Genomic DNA, 24,651 nt, shown 5'->3' with positions numbered 1-24,651 from the left:
CTTTTTAATAAAAGAAGGATCAAGACATGATTTCTCTTTGAGCAATAAGATTATTTATGACCTTATTATCTAACATTGTTGTTGCTGTGTTGTGTACTGTCAAGTTGGAACCAACTCATAGCTGACCCTCCAGGGGGTTTTTAGAGGCTGTAAATCACACAGGAGGAAATGGCTCATTCTTTTCCTGCAGAGCAGCTGGTGAATGCAAACTGCATGCCTATGGGACTGCAGTGCAAGTTCTTAGCACTAGGCCACCAAAGCTCTTCGATATATACATATATGTGCACATGTATTTTATTTATGTATTTAGAAAATACTATGTTATAATCACCAAGCCCTCTCTCATTTCTTGTAGTTGACACTCCCAGCAATAATTTCAAATGGCATTATTTTTTATCCAACATAATCGCATCATTACTGAGCATCACATCAAACAGCATTCTCCCTTCACAAGGACTTTAAAAGTGATAAGTATTCCTTATTCGCCCATTTCCATACACACAAAGTAGCCAAGTAAAACAATAACCCATGGCTTCCAAATATTTCATCGGGCTTTCCACACTTTGATGGATTAGTTCAAGATTTGAATGCCTTGTGTTTAATCACCAAGAAATATTTATGCTTTATAATTGTTGTTGTTAAGTGCTGCCAAGTCATACAGGACTCATAGCGACTCTATGAGTGAAAGACCTGAACACTTGTGTAACTCTCATTGTTTCTCCAAGTTCATTAAGTTTATGAAGGCAAGCTATTTCGGAAGTGGATACCACTCCTGCTTTATAATTAATATCTGGAAATTTTAATTTAGGTAACATAAAATTATTCCAAATCTCTAGATTGCCCACAGACAGGTATTTTCCCCCCACTACTGAGCTTTACTCACTTAAAACACATGTAAAAAGTACTCGTCATAAAGCTATTAGAAAATACTTGAACTATCTACCAGAGCTGGTATAATCATTGATGAAATATAAAAATCTTACATTGTTATTTTTAAATTACACATTAAAAAAATAGTACACTAAGAGTTGTTTTGTAAACTTCATTATCTTCAAATGTTTTTGCAGTTGACAGTGATGTTTTACACTTAGTTCTTGACACCTTTAAAAAAAAATTTAGTCTGTCTTTGTTTCAGATAACGTTTTTTCCAGGGGTGAATCATGGCTGTATAATTCACAATGGAAAAATATCCATCAATCATATCAAATAGAAATGAAGCACAGTGGCTCAAACTGTCTTGATTTGAACTCAGGCAGTTTTCCCCAATACAACAATAATGCTCAGCTCCAAATGATACACAGGCAAACTTCTCTCCTGATGCTGGGCTGTAGCATCAAGACTAAAGTCCAGATGTTCTGCTCATGAATCCTTTAATCTTTGGGAGACCCCCCCCAAGTGATAATACATTTAAAAAAATTAATATGACTTCATTATAGATGTAATTACTTCATTGTAATCACAACCTGGTGGTATTGTAGGAAGAACCTGCACTGCAATCCGAAAGGCAAAGGGTTCAAATCCACCAGCTGCTCCATGGGAGAAGGATAGGCAATCTCCTCTTGTGCAATATACTGCTTCTGAAAACCAACTGGAGGGCCAGATATGCACTGGTCGATGGTACACCGTAACAACACTCTGCTTAAAGTATTAAACTTGGTACAGATGCACCCTTTCATTATTTATATGTTTTACAATACAAATTTCTTTTCAATCCACACTGAACCCTGAGAATACTGCTTTACATATACTTCAGAACCAAGTGCTTGTAACTGAAACCATGTAATATTTTACAAAGAAAAGCCCAAATTAAGAAATGACAGCTGCTGTAGAGTTGGCCCAAGTCATGGTGACTTATGTACAACAAAATAAAATGCCAGGTCCTGTGACTGGCTGTGGATCTTTAGCTCTGATCTTTAGGTTGCACTTTGGCTCCTTCTCAGAATTAAGACTGTCAATCTTTTCTTCCTTCTCCAACCTAGTCTGGAAGCTCTGCTGAACCCTGTTCAGTATCACAGCCACACTCAGGTCGCTAGTGACAGATTGGTGGTTGTGCAGGAGGTGCACTGGCCAGCTCAGCATGGATGGCAGAATTGCCACTACATCACCACCATCCCTAAAGAAACATGTAACATTTACATAATGGTTATGTAACAGAAATGCTAATTTATCTGTAAATTTAAAAGAAACCAATAACTTGATTGCTCAACTGCCCACTGGATACAATATTGTCATCACATTTGCCAAAGGGCAACTGAGCAATCCAGTTATTAATTCCTATGGAATGGCTCAATTCCTCCCTTCTAAAAACAAATAAAAGATTTATTACATCAAGTGAAGTTTACTTTTCTATTGCTTCTTTCTCATGAGATGAGAACTATGCCATAGTCATTTAAGTAGGCCTTCAAAACTTGCTAAAATAGGATTCACCATCCTCAAACCAGGCTTACCAAGAAGTGCTAACCATACTGTCCACAATGCACAGCGATAATCTAGAGCGATGCCTTTCTTTCCCTGGTGTTACAGCTTAGTCTCACTTCCATGGAGCACATCCAGAGTGTCTCTTTTCAGAATGTTAAAGCTCGACATTTCAGTTTTCCCTGTTCTTACTGCCTCTGTAATTCTATTGCCTCTTTATCTCTGGAAAGTATTAAAATTATAAAAATCATTTAAAGAATTACATGTTCTAATAAAAAAGCAGAATTTTACTATAAATATAGCAGCCTATTTGTAGTGTAAAGAAATGGAAATACACTCAAAATAGGATATTTAAGCCTAGAGATTCCCTGTACAGTTTCCCAAGGCATGAGTGGTATTTCTACAGAAAGATTTTAAGTTAGCTATTCTGACTATTAATTCAAATACATTCTTTTATAGAATGACTCATAAAACCTTACAGTATGAAAACAACTACTAGAAATCACCTCACCCCAGTCAGAATAGCAAAATTTAACAGAACAGCAAACATCAAATGCTGGCCAGGTTGCGGAGAGACTGGAACCCTTATTCACTGTTGGTGGGAGTTTAAAATGGTGCAACCACTATGGAAGGCTGTATGGTGCTTTCTCAAAAAGTTGCAAATAGAAATACCATTTGACCCAGCAATTCCACTACTGGGAATTTACCCTAAAGAAACCATAACTGCCACCCAAGCAGATACATGCACACCCATGTTTATTGCGGCTTTGTTCACAATAGCAAAGTGCTGGAAACAACCCAAGTGCCCATCAGAGAAGCTCTGGTATATGCACACAACGGAATACTACACTGCATTGAAAAACAAGGAACTCCTGAAATATGCAAAATGGGTGATCCTGGAGGACATTATGCTGAATGAAATATCTCAGTCACAAAAGGACAAATATTGCATAGGGCCACTGTTGTAAAATGGGACTGACATCGGGGTTGAGGGAAGGCAGAGAAGGAGGGGAGGAATGATGTATACTGCTTTAAAACATAATGGAGAGAACTGTTTAAAAGGGATATATGATTGGGCATTATTGTCATGACAGGAGTCCAGAATGAAGACTACACAGTAGAAAGGACTTAGGGGAGGGATTGCATAACAATGAAAGAGTTTTTCTTTTACTTTTCAAGGATAAGAGTAAATTAGGGGTGAGGGGGTAGGCAGGCAGAAAAGTGCAACAGTGAATGAATGAAAACCCTAAGTCTGTAAACTTATCATTAAAATTAATTAAAAAAAGAAAAAGAAAATAACATAAAGCAGTGTTTTTAATAAAGTCTTAATAAATGTGAAAAAAATAGTTTACAGTATGTATGTTTAAGCACATGAAAATTTAAATCAGAAACCAATGTTAAACTCAGTATGCGTCATATCTGGAAAATAAAATTCTAACATACATTTTCTTTTCCTTTTTTTGATGTGTGTGGGTGGGTTGGTGAGGAGGAGTAAGAAGTAAGGTATTTTGGGCCCTTAGTACAGAATTGAATTCAGGAAAGTTTCTTTCCTCCTGCAGCATATACAAAGTACAGTAGTGCTGATCATCATTTCTACAAACTCTCCAACATATATATTCTAATAGATTTGTGTTTCACAATGAGACAGAGGTACCATAAAACTTTTTAAACAGTATACTAAAGGTTCTAACTATCTGGCAACACCTCATTGAAAAGAAAACAAAATTTACTGTTACACTTTTATTATAAAGCCTTTAAACAATAGATACATCCTGAGTTTTGATTTCAACTTTATGAACACTGGTTAGAAAAACAAAAAATTTCAAAGTCAAATTCTTTTTAATCAATGAGCTTAAGACAAAGCAAGCATGACAACTACCTTATCTGTCTGTCCTGAGTGAACGTGGTTACCGAAGCACTCTGGGTACTGTTTTGTGGCATGCTAGATGGAATCTGGACCATGCTTCCTGCTGCAGGCTGAGAAATCACCATGGTGTTATACAGTGGGGTTGTGAGGGTGCTCTGTGTTTGACTGGGGAGAGATGTTTGTTGACTGTGCCCACTTAGTACATTCTGCTGATTTTGCTACAAAAGAAAAGACAGTATAGATAATCTAACAAACACCTATCCAGAAAATAAACCTTTTACTATTCACTGTTCTACCAATAGCTGACTAGACAGAGAAAAAAGTGACAGGATATATAAGTCAGGAAAAATTTAGCCACAAGCAGTGACTCAGTTACTGTGAAAGAAATAATCTTGACTATCTTGCTGGAAGGTAGTCTATACCTTTAGAAAAAGCATAATCTTAACTTTTGCTTAGACAAGATATAAAATATACATGAAAATTTTCTGTTAAATTTTTTGGTAAATGCTTGAAATAATTGACAGATAATTACATATTTCATGCAAAGCTTTGAGACTGAGTCAGAGATGTACATAAATTATCAAAATATTGTTAGGTGCTGTTAACAACATCGTGAAACTACAAACAGATCGTTGCATCCTTGCTCTCTCCTGTGCCATTCTCATGATCACTGATACACTTTAGCCAGTTGTCTAATCACTGTGTCAATCCAGCTTGTTGAGGGCCTTTCTCTGTCTCTGCTCTTACACCTTTCCCAGCATAATGTCATTTCCCAAGGACTAGCCCTCTCTCTTGACAACATGTTCAAGTATGTGACAAGAAGTTTCACCATCCTTACCTCTAAGGAACACACTGGTGGCATTTCCTCCAAGACAGACTTAATTGTTCTTTCAGCAGTCTGTGAGAAATCCAGTACTCTTCTCCCACATCATAATTCAAAGGCACTGATTCTTCTCTGTCATCTACGTTTCATTGTTCTGCTTTGAGTTGCACAGGAAGTAATGGAAAATACCATGGCTGAGATGAGGCACATTTTCATCTTTAAATGGACATCCTTTAGCACTTAAAAAGACGTCCTTGACAAAAGATTTTCCCAGTGTAACATGTTTTTTGTTTCTTGACTGCTGCTACCATGGGTGCTGACCATGGGTCCAAGGGAAATGAAATCCTTGAAACTTCAGTCTTTCTCTATGTGTAATGATTTCATCTACTGGTCCAGTGGTAAAGATTTTTGGTTTTTTTTGATGCTGAGATGTAATCCAGATAGAGGGCACTTCTGTCTTAAGTGCTTCAAGTCTTCACTTTGTACAAGCAAGGTTACATAATGCAGATTGTTGATAATTCTTCCTCCAATCCTGAAGCCTCATTTTTCTTTATGTAGTCTAGAGTTTCCAATGATTTACTTACTATACAGATTGAACAGGAGAGAAGAAAGAGTACAGCCCTGATATGAACCTTTCCAATTTTCAGTTATACAATGTTTCCTTATTCTGTTTGGACAACTGCTTCTTGATTTATGGACTGACTTCTCAGGAATGCAAGTGATTATTCTGGGATTCCCATTCTTCTCAATGTTAGTCATAATTTTTTGTGGCCTATAACACAGACAATTTTCTGGTATTCTCTGCTCTCAATTAAGATTCATCTGACATCAGCAGTGTTAGTCCTTGTGCTAGAGCCTCCTTTGATCCAGCTTCAATTTCTGAAAATTCCCTTTCAAAGTTCTGTTCCAGTTGATTTTTAATAACCTGCAGCAAGATTTTATTTGTATGTGGTATTAATGATAATTTTTGAAAATTCCCAAATTCTAATTAATTTATTTTTATTTTTGAATGGGAACAAATATGTATTTCTTACTGTTACTTGGCCAGGCTGCTGTCTTCCAAGTTTTCTGGCACAAACACATGTCCAAGGCTGCATGTGTTTACTCAAACATGTCAACTGCCATTCCATCAATTCCTAGAACCTTGCTTTTGATAAATGTCTTTAGTGCGCCAAGTTTTCCTTTACCTTTGGTTCTTAAGCATATGCTACTTCCTGAAAAGATTCAGTGTTGACCAATTCTTTTTGGTACAATGATTGTAGATTCCCTCCATCTTCATTTGATGCTTCCTGCATCATTCAGTAAGTGCCCTCAAGTCAAGTATGATTCATAGTGTGACCTTATGAACAATAGATATCAATGATGTCCTATCCCCCACCACATTCAAGCCCACTGCCTCAGACACTGTATCATTCCATTTTGGTGAGGGTCTTGCTCTCTTTCCCTGACCCTCCACCTTTCCAACCATGATATCCCTCTTAAGAAATAGCCTGTCCTAACATGTCCTTGGAAGCAAGGATGGCGAGGCTTCATATCGTATACTTTGGTCATGTTGAGGATGGGCAGGTGGGTAGGGGGAATGTCCTCTTCCATTTCTCACAAAATTTTTGCATCTATTATATTGTAATTAAAAAATAAGAGAGAAAAAAAAAGCACTTCAAGCTTAGAAGGGGTGGGGGAGAAGGACCTCAAAGGCAAAGAAGACCTCAAATGGGTGGACTGACACGGTGATTGCAGCAATGGGCTCTAGTGTGCTGGAGATTGTGAAGTTGGCACAGGACAGGATAGGGTTCAGATCTGTTGTTCACTGGCTTGCGGTGAATAGTACTCAATAACACTTAACAACAATATCAACATGTGAAAAGTCTGTGAGACAAATTTTTACCATGTTTGCCTGCAAAGAGCACTGTGGATGCACCTTCTCCAACATATCGGTGTTTCTTCTGTTGGCACTCCTTGGGACTACACCACTACTTGGCACTCTCCTCCAACACAACTCAAAGGAGTTCTGCCCACAGAATCCTTCAATATTGCAACTTGAATTCTTTCCCTTATGAAAAGCTCAACTTGGTCTTCTCTTTTGATTGTGTAACTCTAATGTTTTCACATTTCATTAAAATATTTTGTTTTGGCACTTCAAGGTATCCTTTGAAATTTTCTGTTAATCTCTTAGTTCAGCATTTCTTCACTTTATTGTGACTTCTCTATACCAACTTCAAGTCTCTTCTGACTTCTGTTTTTGTCTATTTTCTTCTCCTGTGTTTTTCATGAACTTCTGCTTTCTTCACAGATATCACTGATGTCATCCCACAACTTACATCGTCTAACATCATTAGTGTTCAGTCCTTCAAGTTTGTGTTTGAGATGGGTTTTAAATTCAGAGGGGATAGAATCAAGGCTGTGTTTTGGCTCCTGTGGACTTGTTTTAATTTTCCACCTTCCAGTCCTCCTTCTTTGTTTCCAATCTCTGTATTCCAGTTCCCAATTATTACTAATGCATCTTGACTACATGACTGATCAATTTCAGACTGCAAAAGTTGGTATAAAACCTCAATTTCTTTGTTTTTGGCATTCCCTTTGGTAGCAGATGTGTATATTTGAATAGTGGTTGTGTAAACAAGTCTTCTTTACATGTGTATGGATGTATTTTATCACTCACAGGATTAGAGAATACTGATCAACATACATCACTGCCTCAACAACCTATTCTTCATGTTTCCTGGTCAGACTTTCTACAAATCAAGTAAATTTAAAATTTAAAAAGTAGTTTGTAAGCTATAAGAAACTGGCATAATTTACACTAGATCTGTTAAATTCAGTATTTTAAAAATGTCAAAATACTGAAAGCATATGATATTCAACAATAACAATTATTTACAAAGGATTGATAATTTGCATTACTATACTTTCTTGTAGCTATTAAAATGGGAAATAAGCTTTTTTCCATGTTTTGACTGTATTTTTCCTTTTAATAAAGCTATATTTTCCATCATTCACTCCTTCCTGGCCCACTAAATTCAGTACACTTACCTGAGCGGAGGAACTCTGCAATGCCTGCTGTGGTATCACGTGCTGCGTTGTCCCAATATGTCCAGTGTTCAGTCCAGTTTGAATCTGGTTAGTAGGAACAACCTGGCCTTGCATATTTATAGGTGCAAGTTGTTGGATATTGGATGAATTTCCAGAAGAAAGTTGAACAGAACCAAAATTCAATCCAGGGCTAGACTGCTGTAAAAACATCTTTAAAGATAAAGATTATATTAAAATGAGCTCTGTAGATTTGGTATTGAATAAAATGTGAAATTTCATTCTTTCAGCAATTCCTAAACCTAAATGTGAAATTTCATTCTTTTAGTGATTACTAAATTTGAAGTATTTAAAATTTTCAGAAGATGTGTTGTAACATCAGAAGTCTTTACTTTTCCAAGTAGTTTACATTTTGGGGATTTTTTTTTCACATAAACAAGCATGTCACTAACCTAGTGCTTGGCAAAGATCTATGGACTAGCAGCACTACTATTAATAATTATGATTATTAGGTAGAAATAGTTTTCATGCACACCCATATTTATTGCGGCTTTGTTCGCAACAGCAAGGAGTTGGCAACAACCTAAGTGTCCATCAACAAACTAATGGATAGAGAAGCTGTGGTATATTCACACAATGGAATACTACACTGCATTGAAAAACAAGGAACTCATGCAATATTATTCAAAATGGGTGATCCTGGAGGACATTAGGCTGAGTGAAGTATCTCAGTCACAAAGGGACAAATACTGCATGGTGCCACTGTTCTAAAACAGGACTGACATCAGGGTTGGGGGTAGACTGCATTGAAACAGATAAGGAAGAAAACTATTTAAAAGGGATATGTGATTAGGTATTTTTTGTCATGACAGGAGTCCAGAGCAAAGGCTGTATAGTGGAGTGGACCTGGGGGGGGGTTTGCAAAACAATGAAAGAATTATCCTTTTACTTTTCCAAGAGGGTAGTGTACTAGGGGGGAGGGTTGGGAGGGGGGAAAAGGGCAACAATGAAAGAATGGAAACCTAAAGTCTGTAAATTTTCATTGAAATTAATAATAATTTTTTTTTAAAAAAGAAATAGTTTTCATTTACCAAAGTACTAGGCCCTTGGATATGATAATCAAGCTGCAATTTTAGATTATCCCTGTTAATTAACCAAAAAATTTTAATCATACCCACTCTGTCTTGCTATTTTATTAAACAAATTGTAAATTTCTGCAATGAAAATGTACCTGAGAATCACGTAAAGTATAATTTTTAGATTTGGAGATTAAGCTTACTAAAAAATTGAACTGCTAAAATAAAGAGTATAAATGCAATCATACTGAGTACGTACCAATGAATACTAACTAAACTCACAAATAAGGAAAGTCAATTTTCCTAGGAAACCAAAATACGGATGCAAGACTGATATGACACTGTTCACTGTACTCAAGTTTAAGAACAATCTACCTGCAGCCCCTGACCATGAACCATCTGAAGTTGTTCTTGAATTTTTCTTAGTTCTTCTTGTTGTCGATGAATATTTGCCTCTATCATCCGTGTCCGTTGTTCCAATTGATCTTTCAGATGCTGCATGGCTCCTAACTGAGCTGAAAATTGAAACTGAAACACCACACATGGAAAAAAAGAAAAGCACGTTTTAGAATTTCTCAAAATTATATAAAGTACAACACAAGCAGTATTTTATGAGTTAAGAATGTTACACCCATTAGGATTGTCTCAGTTGGTGTCGCCAATCTTATGCTCCTTTGTTCTGCTTTTGTAATGCTGAAGCTGAATACTCTAAGTAATTCTCCTTGCCAGCAGGGACAACTGCAAACCCATCAGCTGAGAATTCTTTAGGAACAGAATGAGAAAGGGGCTTTCCAGCCTGTGTCTGGTGCTTTTCCCTCTTGCTCTTCTGGCATATCTGCAAATGGCAGTTTCCCATGGAATCTCATCAGCATCCCAGCAAGGAGCTTCACTTCATACCTTACTGGCATCCTCTGCGCAGCTCCACAGCCCTGCTGCATTTCAGCAGGTAGTTTCATGGAAAGATTTACTAATATCCCAACAGGTAGTTTTCTGCCCACCAGTGGCACACCTTGGTGAACTTCTCCCTCTTTGGGGAGGAGGGGAGTAGACAATGGAGACAGAGAGGAGGACATTTCAAGATTGTTCCTTCCTGGGGTACTCTGGTTATAGCTATCGTTATGTCCCATCCAGTAGACTATAACTCACTCTGGATCTAGGAATAACAGATCAAAATCTTGCCCAATCTTCCCACACCCTCACAATCTCTGCCATGCTCAAGCCCAATGTTACAGTCCCTTTGCCAATCCATCTTATTTGACAGTTTCCACAATTTCACTAACCCTCTACCTTTTCCAGCATGATGTCTTTTTCCAAGAACAGGCTTCTCCTGACAACATGCCTGAAGGACGTGACACCAAACATCATCACCCTTGCCTCCGAGAAGCACCCTGGTGACAGACACTTCCTCCAAATGGTCTAGTCTCTTCTTTTGGCAGCACATGGGATATTCAGTACTCTTTCCCAACATCTCAATTCAAAGGCACTGATTTTTATTTGGTCATCCTTACTCACTGTCCAACTTTCAGACACAAATGAAAAGATCATGGTTTGGATCAGGTACACTTTACTCTTTAAACTACTAATAAGCTCCCTCTTAAGCATTTTGGAGAGATCCTAAACATCAGATTTTCTCAATGCAATGTTTCTATTTTTTTAAATTTTAATGAACATTTACAGAGATTTTGGATTTCTATTCATTCATTGTTGCACTTCTCTCCCTGCCCAGCAAACACCCCCCCCCCCCTCGTTCGCTCCTCTCTCTGAAAAGTAAAACTCCTTCCCTGGTACACAATTCCCCGGCACCCCTCCCACCGCCCCAAGTACATTCCACTATGCAACCTTAATTGTGGACTCTTGTTCCTATTATGGATGTTCTAGTCGTTTTTGGATAATCTTCAGCAGAATCTTGCTTGCATGTGATTATCAATGCTATTGTTCGATAATTTCCACACTCTGTTGGATCTCCCTTCTTTGGAATGGGAACAAATATAGATCTCTTCCAGTCAGTTGGACAAGCGGTTGTCCTCCAGATTTCTTGACACAACTTGGTGAGCATATCTAGGGCAGCATCTGTTAGCTGAAATACGCCAATTGGTATACCATCAATTCCTGGGGCCTTATTTTTTGCCAATTTCTTCAGAGCAGCTTGAACTTCTTACTTCATCACCATAGGCTCTTGCTCATATGTTGTTTCATGAAATTCTCCTGTGTCTGTCAAGTCCTTTCGGTACAATGACTCAATATACTCTATCCATCTTCTTTTAATACTTCCTGAATCATTTAATATTCTGTCCAAAGCATCCTTACGTATAGCAACTTGAGGTTTGAATTTGTTCTTCAGTTACTTAAAATTAAGAAATGCTGAGCGAGTTCGGTACTTTTGATTTTCTGACTCCAGGTCCTCGCACATTTCATTGTACTATTTTACTTTGTCTTCCCATGCTGCCTTTTGAAATCTTCTGTTCAGTTCTTTAATATCTTGAATTCTTCCCTTTGCTTTGCCTTGCCTTCACGGCGCTCTAGTGCAATATTTGGTCTTTTCTGACATCCATTTTGGTCTTGTCTTCCTCCTCTGTCTTTGTAATGACCTTCTGCACTCTTCTTGGATGATACTCTTGATATCCTCCCACAACTCATCTGGTCTTTGCTCACTGGTGTTCAAGGCATCAAACCCATTTCTGAGATGGTTTTAACATTCAGATGGGATAGATTCAAGGTCATATTTTGGTTCCCATGGATTTCATTTTCCTTAGCATATGAGTAGTTGGTGGTCTGTTCCACAATCAGCACCTGGCCCAGTTTTCACAGCTGATACTGAGCTTCTCCAGCAGTTCTTTCCACAGATGTAATCAATCTGGTTTCATCAGGTGAAATCCATGTGTATAAGCTGCGTTTATGTTTCTTAAAAAAGTATTTGAATGACTAAGTCTTTGTGCAAAATTCAATCTTTCTATCTCCAGCTTCATTTCTGTCACCAAGTCCATGTTTTCCAACTACTGATCCTTCCTCTCTATTCCCAACTTTTGCATTCCAGTCACCCATTATTATTAATGGATCTTGACTGCATGTTCAATCGGTTTCTGTCACTCTGGAGACTAAGGCACACTGGATACAGGCCATGGTCTTTGCAATCACTTCCTATGTGTCAGAGAGCTAGACAATGACTAGGGATGATAGAAGGAGAATTTATGCCTTTTGAGCTGTGGTGCTGGAGAAGAGTATTAAATAAAACATGGACTGCTAAGAGAACAAACAGGTTCTTCCTAGAGAGAGTTAAACCAGGTTGCTTCTTGAAGGCAAGGATTCTGAAGCTTCGTCTGACATACTATGGACATGTTGCAAGGAGGGACCAATCCTTGGAGAAAGATGTCATGCTTGGGAGAGTGGAGGGACAGCACAGGAGAGGAATATCCCTATGAGGTAGAATGATTCACTGACTGGGGTAATCAGGGAAGGTGTGTCAGAGACAGTGAGATTGGCACAGGATAGAGCAGGGTTTAGGGCTGTTGTACATAACAACAACAATTGTGGATGCTGACTGTGGATTCAAGGAAAATGAAATTGCTGGTAACATCAATCTTTCCTCCACCTATCATGATGTTCCCTATTGGCCCAGTAGTGAGGACTTCTGTTTTTTTGATGTCGACATATAACTCATCTTGAAGGCCTTTGATCTTCTGGAGTAAGCACTTCTTTCTGCAAGTGATGTTGAGTCACCTGTATAACAAAGGTCATTGGTGAGTCTTCTTCCAATCCTAATGCCACTTTCTTCTTTATATAATTCAGCTTTTCCAATAATTTTCTCAGCATAGAGATTAAATAGACACGGACAAAGTAAACAACCCTCATACACATAATATCCAGTTAGCATAGCTAGTGAGGACATCTAGGATTGCATCTGTTTGTTGATAAATATCAACTGATATTCCATCAATTCCTGAAGGCCTATTTTTTTTTTCTAATGCCTTTAGTGAAGCTTAAATTTCTTTCTCCTTTACTACTGGTTCTTGATAATTTTCTGAAATTGTCCAGTGCCAACCTTTTATTTTTTTAAATGACTGTGTATGCCTTCCACCTTCTTTAGATACTTTCTGCATCATTATTATTTTGCCCATAGAATCCTTCAGTGCTTTAACTCTTTAATCTTCAGAAATGCTGAGCATGTTCTTCCCTTTTGATTTTCTAATTCCAGCTCTTTGGACATTTCATTTTAATACTCTGTCTTCTCAAGCTGTCAAGCAGCTGTTAATGGCTGTTTTTAATTTATTCTTTGTATTTCCTTTCTTCATATTAAAAGTTAATCAGTTTTACTAGTTATTTTTTATGTTTTATTTCTGGTACAGCTTCTTGATTTGACTCCTGAATGGATCTTGACTGAGACAAGTAGACAATGGAATTAAAAGACATGCTTATTCTGTAGCTCTACCATTTACTGGGAGAAGTTACTTATTTAACTTCTCTAGGCCAGCATCAAGAAGACAAAGATTCTCACCACTGGGCCAAATGGCACCATGATAGATGAGAATAGTTTCAGGTTGTTAAAAATGACACCTTGCTAGGCTCTACAATCAACGCTTTTGGCACCAGTGGTCAGAAAATCAAAAGATAAATTGCACTGGGAAATTTGTGGTGGGCAACCTCTCCAGAGTACTGAGAAGCAACCATATCAGTCTTGACACTAAAGTACATCTGATCCAGGCCATGATCTTCAAAATTACTTGCTATGCATCAGAGAACTGGACAATGACTAAGGATGACAGAAGAATCAATGCCTTTGAGTTGTGCTGGAGAAGAGTCTTGAATATACCATGGACCACCAAGGAAACAAGTCTGTCTGGGACAGCGTGAAACCAAGGTTTTCCTTGGAAACTAGGATTTTGAAGCTCTGTCTCACATACTTTGCACATGTGGTCAGAAGGAACCAGTCATGCTTTGAAAGGTGGAGGAACAGCACAGGAGAGGAAGACCCTGGATGAGATGAACTGATAGAGTAATTGGGGGAAAATAAGGGGAGGTATGTCAGAATCAGTGAGATTGGCTCTGAATATGGCAGGCTTAAGAGCTGCTGTGCACAGTTTCACTATTAGTCACAGGCAACTTGACAGCACATAATGACAAGCATCACTTTATCTATAAAATGGAGATAATAAAAGCATCAACTTAAGAGGCGTTTTGTGATGTATTACATCAGTTAATGGCCATGCCATTGAAATTGCTGATTACTGACTTTTTTTTTTATCTAATAGCAGTTTCCAACAGTATATATTCAAGTAAATATATGAGATATAATGGATTGCCAAAAGAACAAATAAACTTGTCTTGGAAGAAGTGCAGCCACAGTGCTTCTTAGAAGTAAGGGTCCTACAGGTATGTTTATTAGGAGAGGCCAGTCGCTGAAAGAGGAGTGGGTCAGGCAAAAAGAACAACACATTCAAGGAGATGTACTGACACAGTGACTGCAACAATGGGCGTAAGTCCAGCAGACATCGTGAGGATGGTGCAGGACTGGGCAGGGTTTCATTCTGTTATACATAAGGATGCTATTGTTGGGCCAACTTGATTACACCTACCAACAACAAAACAGTGCAATGCCAGACAGGTACTCAACTCACTCCTGCTGCATTGGAAATGACACATATCGTCAGACACTCTAACAGATTTTCTGAGGTTGTAAATCGTATGAGAACAGATTTCCCGTCTTCCTCAGGAGGAGACATGGGAGGATTCAAACTACCAGAGAGATTGATCACCTTTGGGTTAGCAGTGCCACTCCCTATGGACTATGCTACCAGAAAAAGTTTATCATTTTCACTAAAAATGCAGCAAAAACTGGACGTTGTTACATAAATTAAAATATACTCAAACTAGCTGCTCTTTCAGTCACTATCCTCTATTTCATGTGGAGGCAACAGACTACTACTGGTGGTAGATATGGAGGAACAAAAAAGTAGCTCCTCCAAAAGCTTCCTTTTACTGTTAACAGATGAAGTAGCCACCAGTACTCTGTGACATCTCTAGAGTATCTTCTATATATGCCTATCAGAAAAGTACAGAATAAAGATTTTTAAAATAAAGGAATCTGGTGGCGGAGTGGTAACGAGTTATGCTGCCAATCCAAACACAGGAGGCTCGAATTCACCAGCAGCTCCACTGAAGACAGACAATCTCCTTGCATGTGATTTACTGAAAACCTGCTGGAAAGTCAGCTATGAGTCGGTTCTGACTTGACAGCACCTAACAAAATAACAACAAGCAACTATAAATGAATGGATGAATGCATAAATAATAGTGGAAAACAAAGTTAATCTGTTTCCTGGGTTTTAAATTCTTACTTACTTTTCTATGTTTTATCTAAGTTATAAACAGCTCCTATTTCATACTGCATATAATTTAGTTATATATGTTTTACTTCTTCAGTCTATACAGGCATAAAATTTGCTTAACTATTCAATCATGAATACAAAGATTTTTTTAAGAGCAGAAAGAGTTTCACAAGTTTCCTACAATGAGCTACATTTAAAAATGAGAAATATTCCACAAAGCTTTGTTAGCAAATTTTGGATTAAGGACACTGAACATTACCTTGAAAAGCACACAACTCTGGCTTTTCAAATTGGACTTGATGGCACTTAACAACACAGAGAGGGACCAGTTGGCCTAGTGGACCGAAAGGGACGCTACCAAGCCAAAGGTGGGTGACTCTAATCCACAGCCCTCAGGCCTGTTTTTAATTGTTTTTGGCTAAACATTCTTCTAGGTTGTGTAACCCTGGTGTGTCCACTTGCCTTACAGGGGTAACTTGTGGTTGCTGTGAAGCTGAACACTGTAACACTGACGTGTCAAATGCAATAATGGCTACCCATGGTGGACAGTGTTTGGTGGCTCTCCCAGGTTAAAACAAGCTTGGAAGGAGGAGTGGCATCCACTTCCGTAAATAGCTTGCCTCCAGAAACCCTATGAACCTGGAGAAAGGATGAAAGTCACGCAAGTGTAGAGGACTTTCGCTCACAGGGTCACAATGAGTCGCCTACAGCTCGACAGCACTTAGCAACAACAACAAACAACATATAGAACAATTATTCCACACTGCTGATTCAAATTGTTGGTAACTGACATTTTTTTTAAAGTTTAAAGGAAAGACTACATAGTATTTAATTCCATATGTCTTTATTTTTACTAGTAAAAGTGCTATATTTATGTTGTATAAATGCTTTTAAAAAATTTGTATTTTATATTGGTTTGCTTACAAAGTTCATGCATTGTGTTTCATATTATCCTTCATACAATCATTCCCTCATAAGTGCATTTTTGTTGTAATGAGAGGTAACTGTACCTCTGAATAAAAATTATACTGGCACAATTTGAAGGATATAGAGGATTTCTACTGAGTAAAAATAATAAAATTAAAACAGATAAATAGAATAACAAGATAAAAAGCAATAGAACTAAAAGACACTGGTTTTGTCACTGAATAAGACCGAAATTTGAAGAATTACTAACATTTTTTTTACACAGTTGATATTATTTTCCTTTAAAAAGAGTATTAAAATATCCCTTTAAAATGTTAAAAAATTTTATTTTGTAGTCTTAAATATTATTGAAAGTACATGCCCAAATATTTACATAACAATTCTGTTAACATATCTGATGAAATAAGATTGAAGACTCAACACTGATAAAAAGTAAAAAAAAAAAACTACTGCAATGAAATAAAGCATTTACTAAAATAGCACTAGTATAAATACCTTACATGGCAATGTAGTACTAGCAAATCAAGAATACAGAGTCTAACTGGCTGTTGTTGTGGTTAGGTGCCTCGATAACATCATCAATACAAATGATAAAAGGGTAGTACTATATAGTAGCCTGAATTATATATGTATAATTTAATTAACAACTAAATAATGTTATTTTTAAAAGATTTTACTTTTGTTGTTGTTATGTGCCGTGGAGTCGCCTGCGATTCATAGCGACCCTATGTACAACAGCCCTAAACTCTGCTCTGTCCTGTGCCAATCGCACTGTCTCTGACACTCCCAACCCAATTATCCCAGTCACTGAATCAATCCACCTCATAGAGGGCCTTCCTCTCCTGCACTGTCCCTCCACCCTCCCAAGCATGATGTCCCTCTCCAAGGACCGGTCTCTCCTCACAACATGTCCAAAGTATGTTAGACGGAGCCTCAGAATCCTTGCCTCCAAGGAGCCACCCGGTTTAACCCTTTCCAGGACAAATCTGTTTGTTTTCCTAGCAGTCCATGGTATTCTCAATACTCTTCTCCAGTACCACAGCTTAAAGGCATCAATTCTCCTTCTATCCTCCTTGGTCACTGTCCAACTCTCTGATGCATAACAGGCGATTGCGAAGACCATGGCTTGTATCAGATGCACCTTAGTCTCCAAAGAGATAACATTGCTCTTCAGCACTTTGGAGAGGTCCCTAACAGCAGACTTTCCCATGGCAATGCGCCTTTTAATTTCCTGGCTGCTGGTGCCAAGACTGTTGATTATGGAGCCAAGCAAACTAAAGCTGTGCACAATCTCAATCTCTTCACCATCCATCCTGATGCTGCCAATTGGTCCAGTGGTGAGAATCTTTGTTTTCTTGACATTGAGCCTCAATCCATATTGTAGGCTGCAGTCCTTGACACTCTGCAGCAGGCGCTTCAGGTCCTCCTCAGTTTCAGCAAGCAGGGTTGTGTCATCTGCATAACGCAGATTGTTGATAAATCGTCCACCAATCTTGACCCCACATTTCTCCTCATAGAGCCCAGCCTCCCGGATAATCTGTTCTGCATATAGGTTGAAAAAGTATGGAGATAGGATGCATCCCTGGCGTACGCCCTTCCCAATTTTGAACCATGCAGTGTTCCCTTGCTCTGTTCTGACGACTGCCTCCTGGTCCAAGTATAAGTTCCGCATTAGAACGATCAAGTGTTCTGGGATTCCCATTCTTCTCAGAGTCAGCCACGGTTTGTTATGATCTACACAGTCAAAGGCCTTTGTATAGTCAATGAAACACAGATAGACATTCCTCTGGTATTCCCTGCTTTCAGCTAAGATCCAGCTAACATCAGCTACAATATCTCTAGTACCACGACCCCTTCTGAAACCAGCCTGGACTTCTGGTAGTTCTCTGTTGATGTGCTGTTCCAGTCGTTTTTGGATAATCTTCAGTAAAATCTTGCTTGCTTTTACCTTCTGTTAATCATCATTATTTCAAATCAAGGTACTGTTAAGTCAAAGCACATTTAATGCCAAAAAAACCAACTGAAAATTCTATGTATTTTCACTGCTACTCAGCAATATTTTTAAGGTGTTTGAGACATTAAATGAGTTCAGAATTATAAATGATCAACTTGAAAACAATCAAAAGTAACTTACTAAAAAAAAAAATTAAAAAAATGTAGCTTACTGTCACTTTTGTAATACTTCTCCTCAGTCTTACTAATTATTTTACACTTGGGCCTTTGGGCAATAATTCTTTTGGAATGGTTTCCTTCATGTCCACAGGGTACATTACAGGTCCATCTAAGGTATTCACCCATCAGCCTATATACCTCTCCTATATAAGTTTTCTGTTGTCCTCTCTATATGTAATAAAGTCTTTGAACATGGTCATCCCATCTTACTCATGTTTCTACTTTCAACATCAAAGCTACTAAATTCTTTTCATAATCCACAAGAGAAATAAAATACAGAGTTAGATTTTTCCCCAGTATCTTTAGGTTTATTGCATTTCTCAGTGGGGAGTGTTATCGTATCAAACAGGACAATTCTTTGTTGTACAAGACATTCTGTATATGGACAGATATTCAGCATCTTGAGCCTTTGCCAGAGACTCCCTATAGTCAAAGGTGACCCCAGGGTAGATTCAAGTCTATATTTTAAAGAAATCTCTATTAGCTTGAAAGCAATTTATCATCTTATAATAAATAAATAAACAATCAAAAAATACCTGGGACATGCCTTGTGGAATTGAAAAATTTGCAGCTTGAGACATCACTGGTTGTGTTAATGACTGACCAACAGACTGGGAATTTATGGACTAGAAACAAAATAAATAACACTGGAATGATGACTGTTCCCATATATGAGCACTTCCACCAGAAACAGCGACACGAAACTTTGATTACTGAACTTCCAATGTGCCTGCTTTTATTAATTTGCATATAGGCAGGTCTCCCCTCTATACTGGGAAGGCTTGTTCCTTTCATCTATTTTTATCTTCCAAAGAACTTATCACAGTACCTTGCATAGACTCCTCAAGAGAAGGTGGATGGAATTGAGTGAAGGTGACTGGTATTGGAATTTGGCTATGAAATATCTCTAAATTACTAGTTTTTCACAGTTAGGGAAAACCAGAAAATTAACACTTGACCTGAAAAGCTGAGAGACTGTTATCTCTTGACATCTCCTTCACACAAAGAGATCTTGAATAAATATCACTATCAATAACCTTTCCGGTCATTGCAAAAAAGGATAAGGAATAAACAGAATTCTGTTGCTTCAGATGACTTCTGCCCCTCCCAGTGAATGTGCAGTCAGAACATAAACTAAGAGCTTACCGGGCTGCTGAACGATGACCTCCTCTGAGCCATCTTCTCGTGAGCCGGCAGATGCTGTCTGGGAGGAGTGCTTGTGTCTGTCTGAATCTTTGTTGGTGTTGCTGAGGTCGACAAAAACAAAACTTCATAAGGTACTTGAAATAACACCATTTTTAAATTTTAATGTCAAAGTGGATTTTAGCTGATAAAAAATTACTGAAAAAATTAGTAAATTATTTTTTTTCTAAAGCACTCAATAAAAGTAAAGTCTCATAGAAGATGATTTCTCTTAACATACACATACACACATCCTACTGTGGTGGAAATAGTAGTAAAACATTTTCCAATTAAGCAGTCTGTATATGTGTAGTTTCTTGACATTGATTATACTCTTCATCTTTTTGTTGTTTTTAAGGATAAAGAAAATATTTTAAATAGGAAAACTTGAAAGGTAAAAATGATTGTTAATTTAATGACATAATATTAGGAAAGCTTTCATAAAGATAAAGCATTAAAATTTTTTTTAAAAAACAACTAGTTTTAAAAGATCACTCATGGATTTACCAATAAAACAAATTGTTTGGTTTTCTTTCTGAAGGATGATTTAAAACAAATTAACAAAACCGAAATTTTGATGTGTGCGGTCACATTGGTTCTGATTCACAGTGATGCTGTCTAATGGAGAACTGCCCTAAAGCATTTCCTAGGGGAGAAAGAAGAGCAGCCTCCTCTTGTGCTACTTACTGCTCCTGAAAATCTGCCAGAAAGAAGGTCAGTCATGAGTTGATTCCAACTTGACAGCAAAGAGTTTAAGGTATTTTTAATCTTTATGAGAGCAGATAGCTACAACTTTCTCTCATGGAGTTGGTAATAGGTTTAAATCACCTACCATATGGTTGTTTTTGTTCTATACCATAGAGTCAGACAGTTCCGACTCCAGTAAATTTTCAGAGGCAGTAAATCACATGAGAGGAGATTGTTCTTTCTCCCATGAAGCAGCTGGTGGATTTGAACCACAAGTCTTTGGGTTGGTGGCACAATTTCTTATCACTAAAGTTACCAGAGTTCCACCTTTGTCTAGCAATACATAATCACTGTGCCACCAGGCTTCTTTAAAAATCATTCTCAACTGGCTGGCTATTGTAGGACTTGAACTCACGTTCCTGAAGAGTTTGGAACCTGATATTGCTTGGCCACACTGTCACATTGATGTTGTTAGCTGTCATCAATCTGAGTACAATTCACAGCGAACCTATGAACAATATACCTGAACCCTGTTCTATCCTATGCCCATCACCTTCACGTTGGTCACTTGTTAAACTTAAATGTCAGCATTGCTTTGAACAGTATGTTTCCAAAATGTAAATATTTATCATTTTAAAGCAGAAATTGATTAAGAGTGGATAACAGTTAACAGAAACAATTCAGAAGCACTCTTTACAGGAAGTCTGCTTTCAAGTTAGGGTACTCACAGGAAGGGTCTGAGACTGCTGTGTGAGATGATTTTCTTGAACTCCTGGAGGAAGCCGAAGGGGTTGGGCTGTGATCAAATCTTTCCAATGCTTCCTTGAGACTGACTGTGTTTATCCGGTTATCAGACCCAGAATCTTGGCTCTAACAAGACAGAATAAGTGTTGTCTCATGGTACATTTCAGAGATTCTTTTTTTAAAAAAAGAAGTGGCTTTTACCCATAAGAAAGTAAAAGTATATATGGCAGTAAGGAAATAAAAATTTATTTTTTCATAGTCAGAAAGCTTTGGCTTCATTCTCTATTTGAAGAAATACAAAATAATAGAGACATTTTCATTTATGCACAAAGTACTAGATATATCTTTGGAACTTCAGGAAGGACTACTCACAATCTTCCCCTTTAGTTCAACTCCATGTTTTCACTAAAAAGTTCAGTATTCATGTAGATGACTCATTCAGCATCTTACCCTGGCGTTTTAGCTTTCTTTATCTCCTCCTGTCCAACAACCTTTTCCTTCCATTCTACCTCAGTTGTCCAATCTCTGTACCTTTGTCATCATGACCATCAGATATTGCAACAGTTTCAAAAGCACAAAGTAAAATCCCATCTTAAATCACTGAGCCAATAAGAGTCAAAACTGATTCAATGAGAACAGGTTGTAGTTGTATATGCAGTCCCTAGGCGACACACATGGTTTATACTTGACTGCAAACCTCTAGGTTAGTATATGGAACCCCCCCCCAGGAGCACTATTAAGAGAAAGGCCTACAGAACTACTGCCATGAAGATTATATCTACGAAAACTCTAAAGAGCAGTTCTATTCTGTAACACATAGTCACCATGAATTAGAATCAACTCCATGGAGACAACTTTTTTTTTAAATTCTGTCTTTTGTTTTAAAACCTACTCACTTATTCTAATGGACTTGTTTAAGTGACATAAGTCTCCTCAGAAACACTGGCAGATGACCTGGCTTGCTTAAATTCCTTTAGAAACAATGACAGATGACCTAAAACATATACTTAAAACAAAGGCAAAAATGCTGGCTTTTTCTGGTGGGCTCTTTATAATAATTCAGTACCTACTCCATTGTCCTTAGAAATCTTTGTTGATAGCTTTAACTTACACTTACAGATAATTTATTTTGAGACCACCAAATATCTAATTTACCTTCTAATATAAAAATTATACTAATGTATTCCTCTTTTTACTGCACCACTATAATAGAGGAAAATACTCCCTTAAAGAAAAACATGCAGCAGTGAATAAGGAGCTATGGCCCTGCTCCTTCTCAAGAGAAGATTTCATTAAAAGGAGAACAATAATGTATGCACAAAATAACTGTTATTGAATGGATCGTGACTCATACTGGCCATACTGGGCAGAGAAGAACTGCCAGCTTGGGTTTTCCAAACCTATACATTTTTGTGGAAGAAGACTGTCAAATCTCTCTCTTACAGAGTGCAAGGTAGATTTGAATGACTAGCCTTTCAATTAATATTCGAGTGCTTGACCACTGCATCTCAGAGCTCCTGAACACTGTTCAGTGCCATCCGGCAGATTCTGATTCACAGCAACCCTATGTACAAGAGCTCAAAAATTTGCCCAAACTGTCATCCTCATAACCTCATGGTTGAAGTCACCACATCAAGCTGTTCCTTCAAAGGCGCTGCTCTCCTTAGACCTTCCAGTTTATAAGGCATAATGTCCTTCTCCTCCTGTTAAAAGGCAAAAGTATGTGGATCCTTGCCTCTAAGAGTACTCCTGGCTGCATTTCTTCCAAGACAGACATCTGTTCTTTTGGTAGTCCATGGTCTATTCAATATCCTGCCAACACAATTCAAAAGCATCAATTCTTCCTCGGTCTTCTTTATTTATGGGCCAATTTTCACAAACATATGAAGTGACTGAAAATACCCTGACTTGAGCCAGGAACAACTAAAATCTTTAAATGGACAGCCTTCCTCTTTAGCCTTTTAAAGGAACCCTTGAGAGTAGATTTAACAAATGCAGTATACGTCTTGATTTCCTGACTGCTGCTTCCATGGGTGCTGACTGTAGGGTCAAGTAAAATGAAACAGCTGACAATGTCAAACTTTTCTCCAGTTACCATGATGGTGTCTATTATTGGTCATATTTTGCGGATTTTTGTTTTCTTGATGTTGAGGCATAATCCACACTAAAGACTAGACAGTCTATCATCTTCTTTAGTAAGTGCTTCAAGTCTTCTTCACAAGACGGTGTTATGACAATCACTGTACCAAAAAGAACTGCACTGAAAGTTTTGGCAAAAAAATAAGGCTAAAGATCAGAAGACTTCAAAAAGAAAACAAAGCAAGGGTTAAAGACTACAATCCTGATGCACACCTTCTCTGACTTTTAAATCATGTAGTATTATCCCTTTGTTCTAGTTCCAGCAACTGCTTGATTCATACACCTATAATATAGGAGAACACTTACATGTTCTGAAATTCCCATTCTTTTAAATGTTAGCCATAATTTATTACATTCCACACCGTCAAAAGCCTTTGTATTGTTAGCAAAACCCAAGTAAATAACTTTCTGATATTCTCTGCTTTCAGTCATCACAAAAGATATTTCTAGTTTCATGTCCTTTTCTGAATCCTGAGAATGTCTGGCAACTCCCTGTTGATGTACTACCCCAGACATCTTAAAATAATCTCTAGCAATATGTTACTTGCATGTGATGTTAATGATAACATTCAATAACTTCCATATTCTGTTGGATCACCTTCTGTTAGAATGGATACAAATACGGATCTCTTCTAGTCAGTTAGCCAGGTCGCTGTCATCCATATAGTTTGGCATAGAAGAATGAGTATGACCAAGGCTGAAAATGCTTGCGGAAACATCTCAATTGATATTCCATAACTATTTTACCAATGCTTCCAGTTAAGCTTGGATGCTTCTTCCTAGACTGGTTCAAGGGTCAACCAATGATTTTTGTTACAAGGACTGTGTTTTTTCCTTCCACCTTTTTTTCATGTTTTCTGGGCCATGCAATATTTCGACATAGAATCTTTCAATATGACAACTTAAGGCTTGAATGTTTTTTCAGTTCTTTCAAGTCTGAGAAATGCTGAAAGTATTCCTTTTAATTTTCTAACCCTTGGTGTTGTCACATTTTACAACAATACTATATTTTCCCTTTGAAATCTTCTGATCAGTTCTCTAATTTCTTCCTTTTGTTTTACTTTCTGTACTCAGAACAAGCTGCAGATCTTCTCAAATATCTGCTTTGGTCTTTCTTTCTTGTCTTTCTAATGACCTTTTGCTTTCTTCATATGTTGTTGTTGTTGTTATGTGCCATCGAGTCATTTCCGACTCATAGCGACCCTATGCACAACAGCTCTAAACCCTGCTCTATCCTGCGCCAACCGCACAGCCTCTGACACACCCATC

At 37.8% G+C, this 24,651-nt stretch overlaps 1 protein-coding gene across 1 annotated transcript in view; it reads right to left on the bottom strand.

The window, feature by feature from the left end:
• CLOCK (clock circadian regulator) overlaps positions 1-24,651 on the bottom strand; it is a 141,638-nt gene that overhangs the window by 7,442 nt on the left and 109,545 nt on the right. Inside the window, exons 13-18 of the mRNA XM_006898097.1 lie at positions 21,228-21,369; positions 19,777-19,877; positions 19,167-19,256; positions 9,584-9,736; positions 8,136-8,345; positions 4,295-4,500 (exon numbers count right to left, since the gene is read on the bottom strand). Of these exons, the coding sequence (XP_006898159.1) occupies positions 4,295-4,500; positions 8,136-8,345; positions 9,584-9,736; positions 19,167-19,256; positions 19,777-19,877; positions 21,228-21,369 (902 nt within the window). The remainder of the gene's footprint in view (positions 1-4,294; positions 4,501-8,135; positions 8,346-9,583; positions 9,737-19,166; positions 19,257-19,776; positions 19,878-21,227; positions 21,370-24,651) is intronic.

Source organism: Elephantulus edwardii, unplaced genomic scaffold (assembly GCF_000299155.1).
Source record: "Elephantulus edwardii isolate Elephantulus edwardi_28Jun2011 unplaced genomic scaffold, EleEdw1.0 scaffold00220, whole genome shotgun sequence".
NCBI classification, from domain to species: domain Eukaryota; kingdom Metazoa; phylum Chordata; class Mammalia; order Macroscelidea; family Macroscelididae; genus Elephantulus; species Elephantulus edwardii.
The sequence above is the reverse complement of the archived record's forward strand: the minus strand, read 5'-3'. Positions and strand labels throughout refer to the sequence as shown.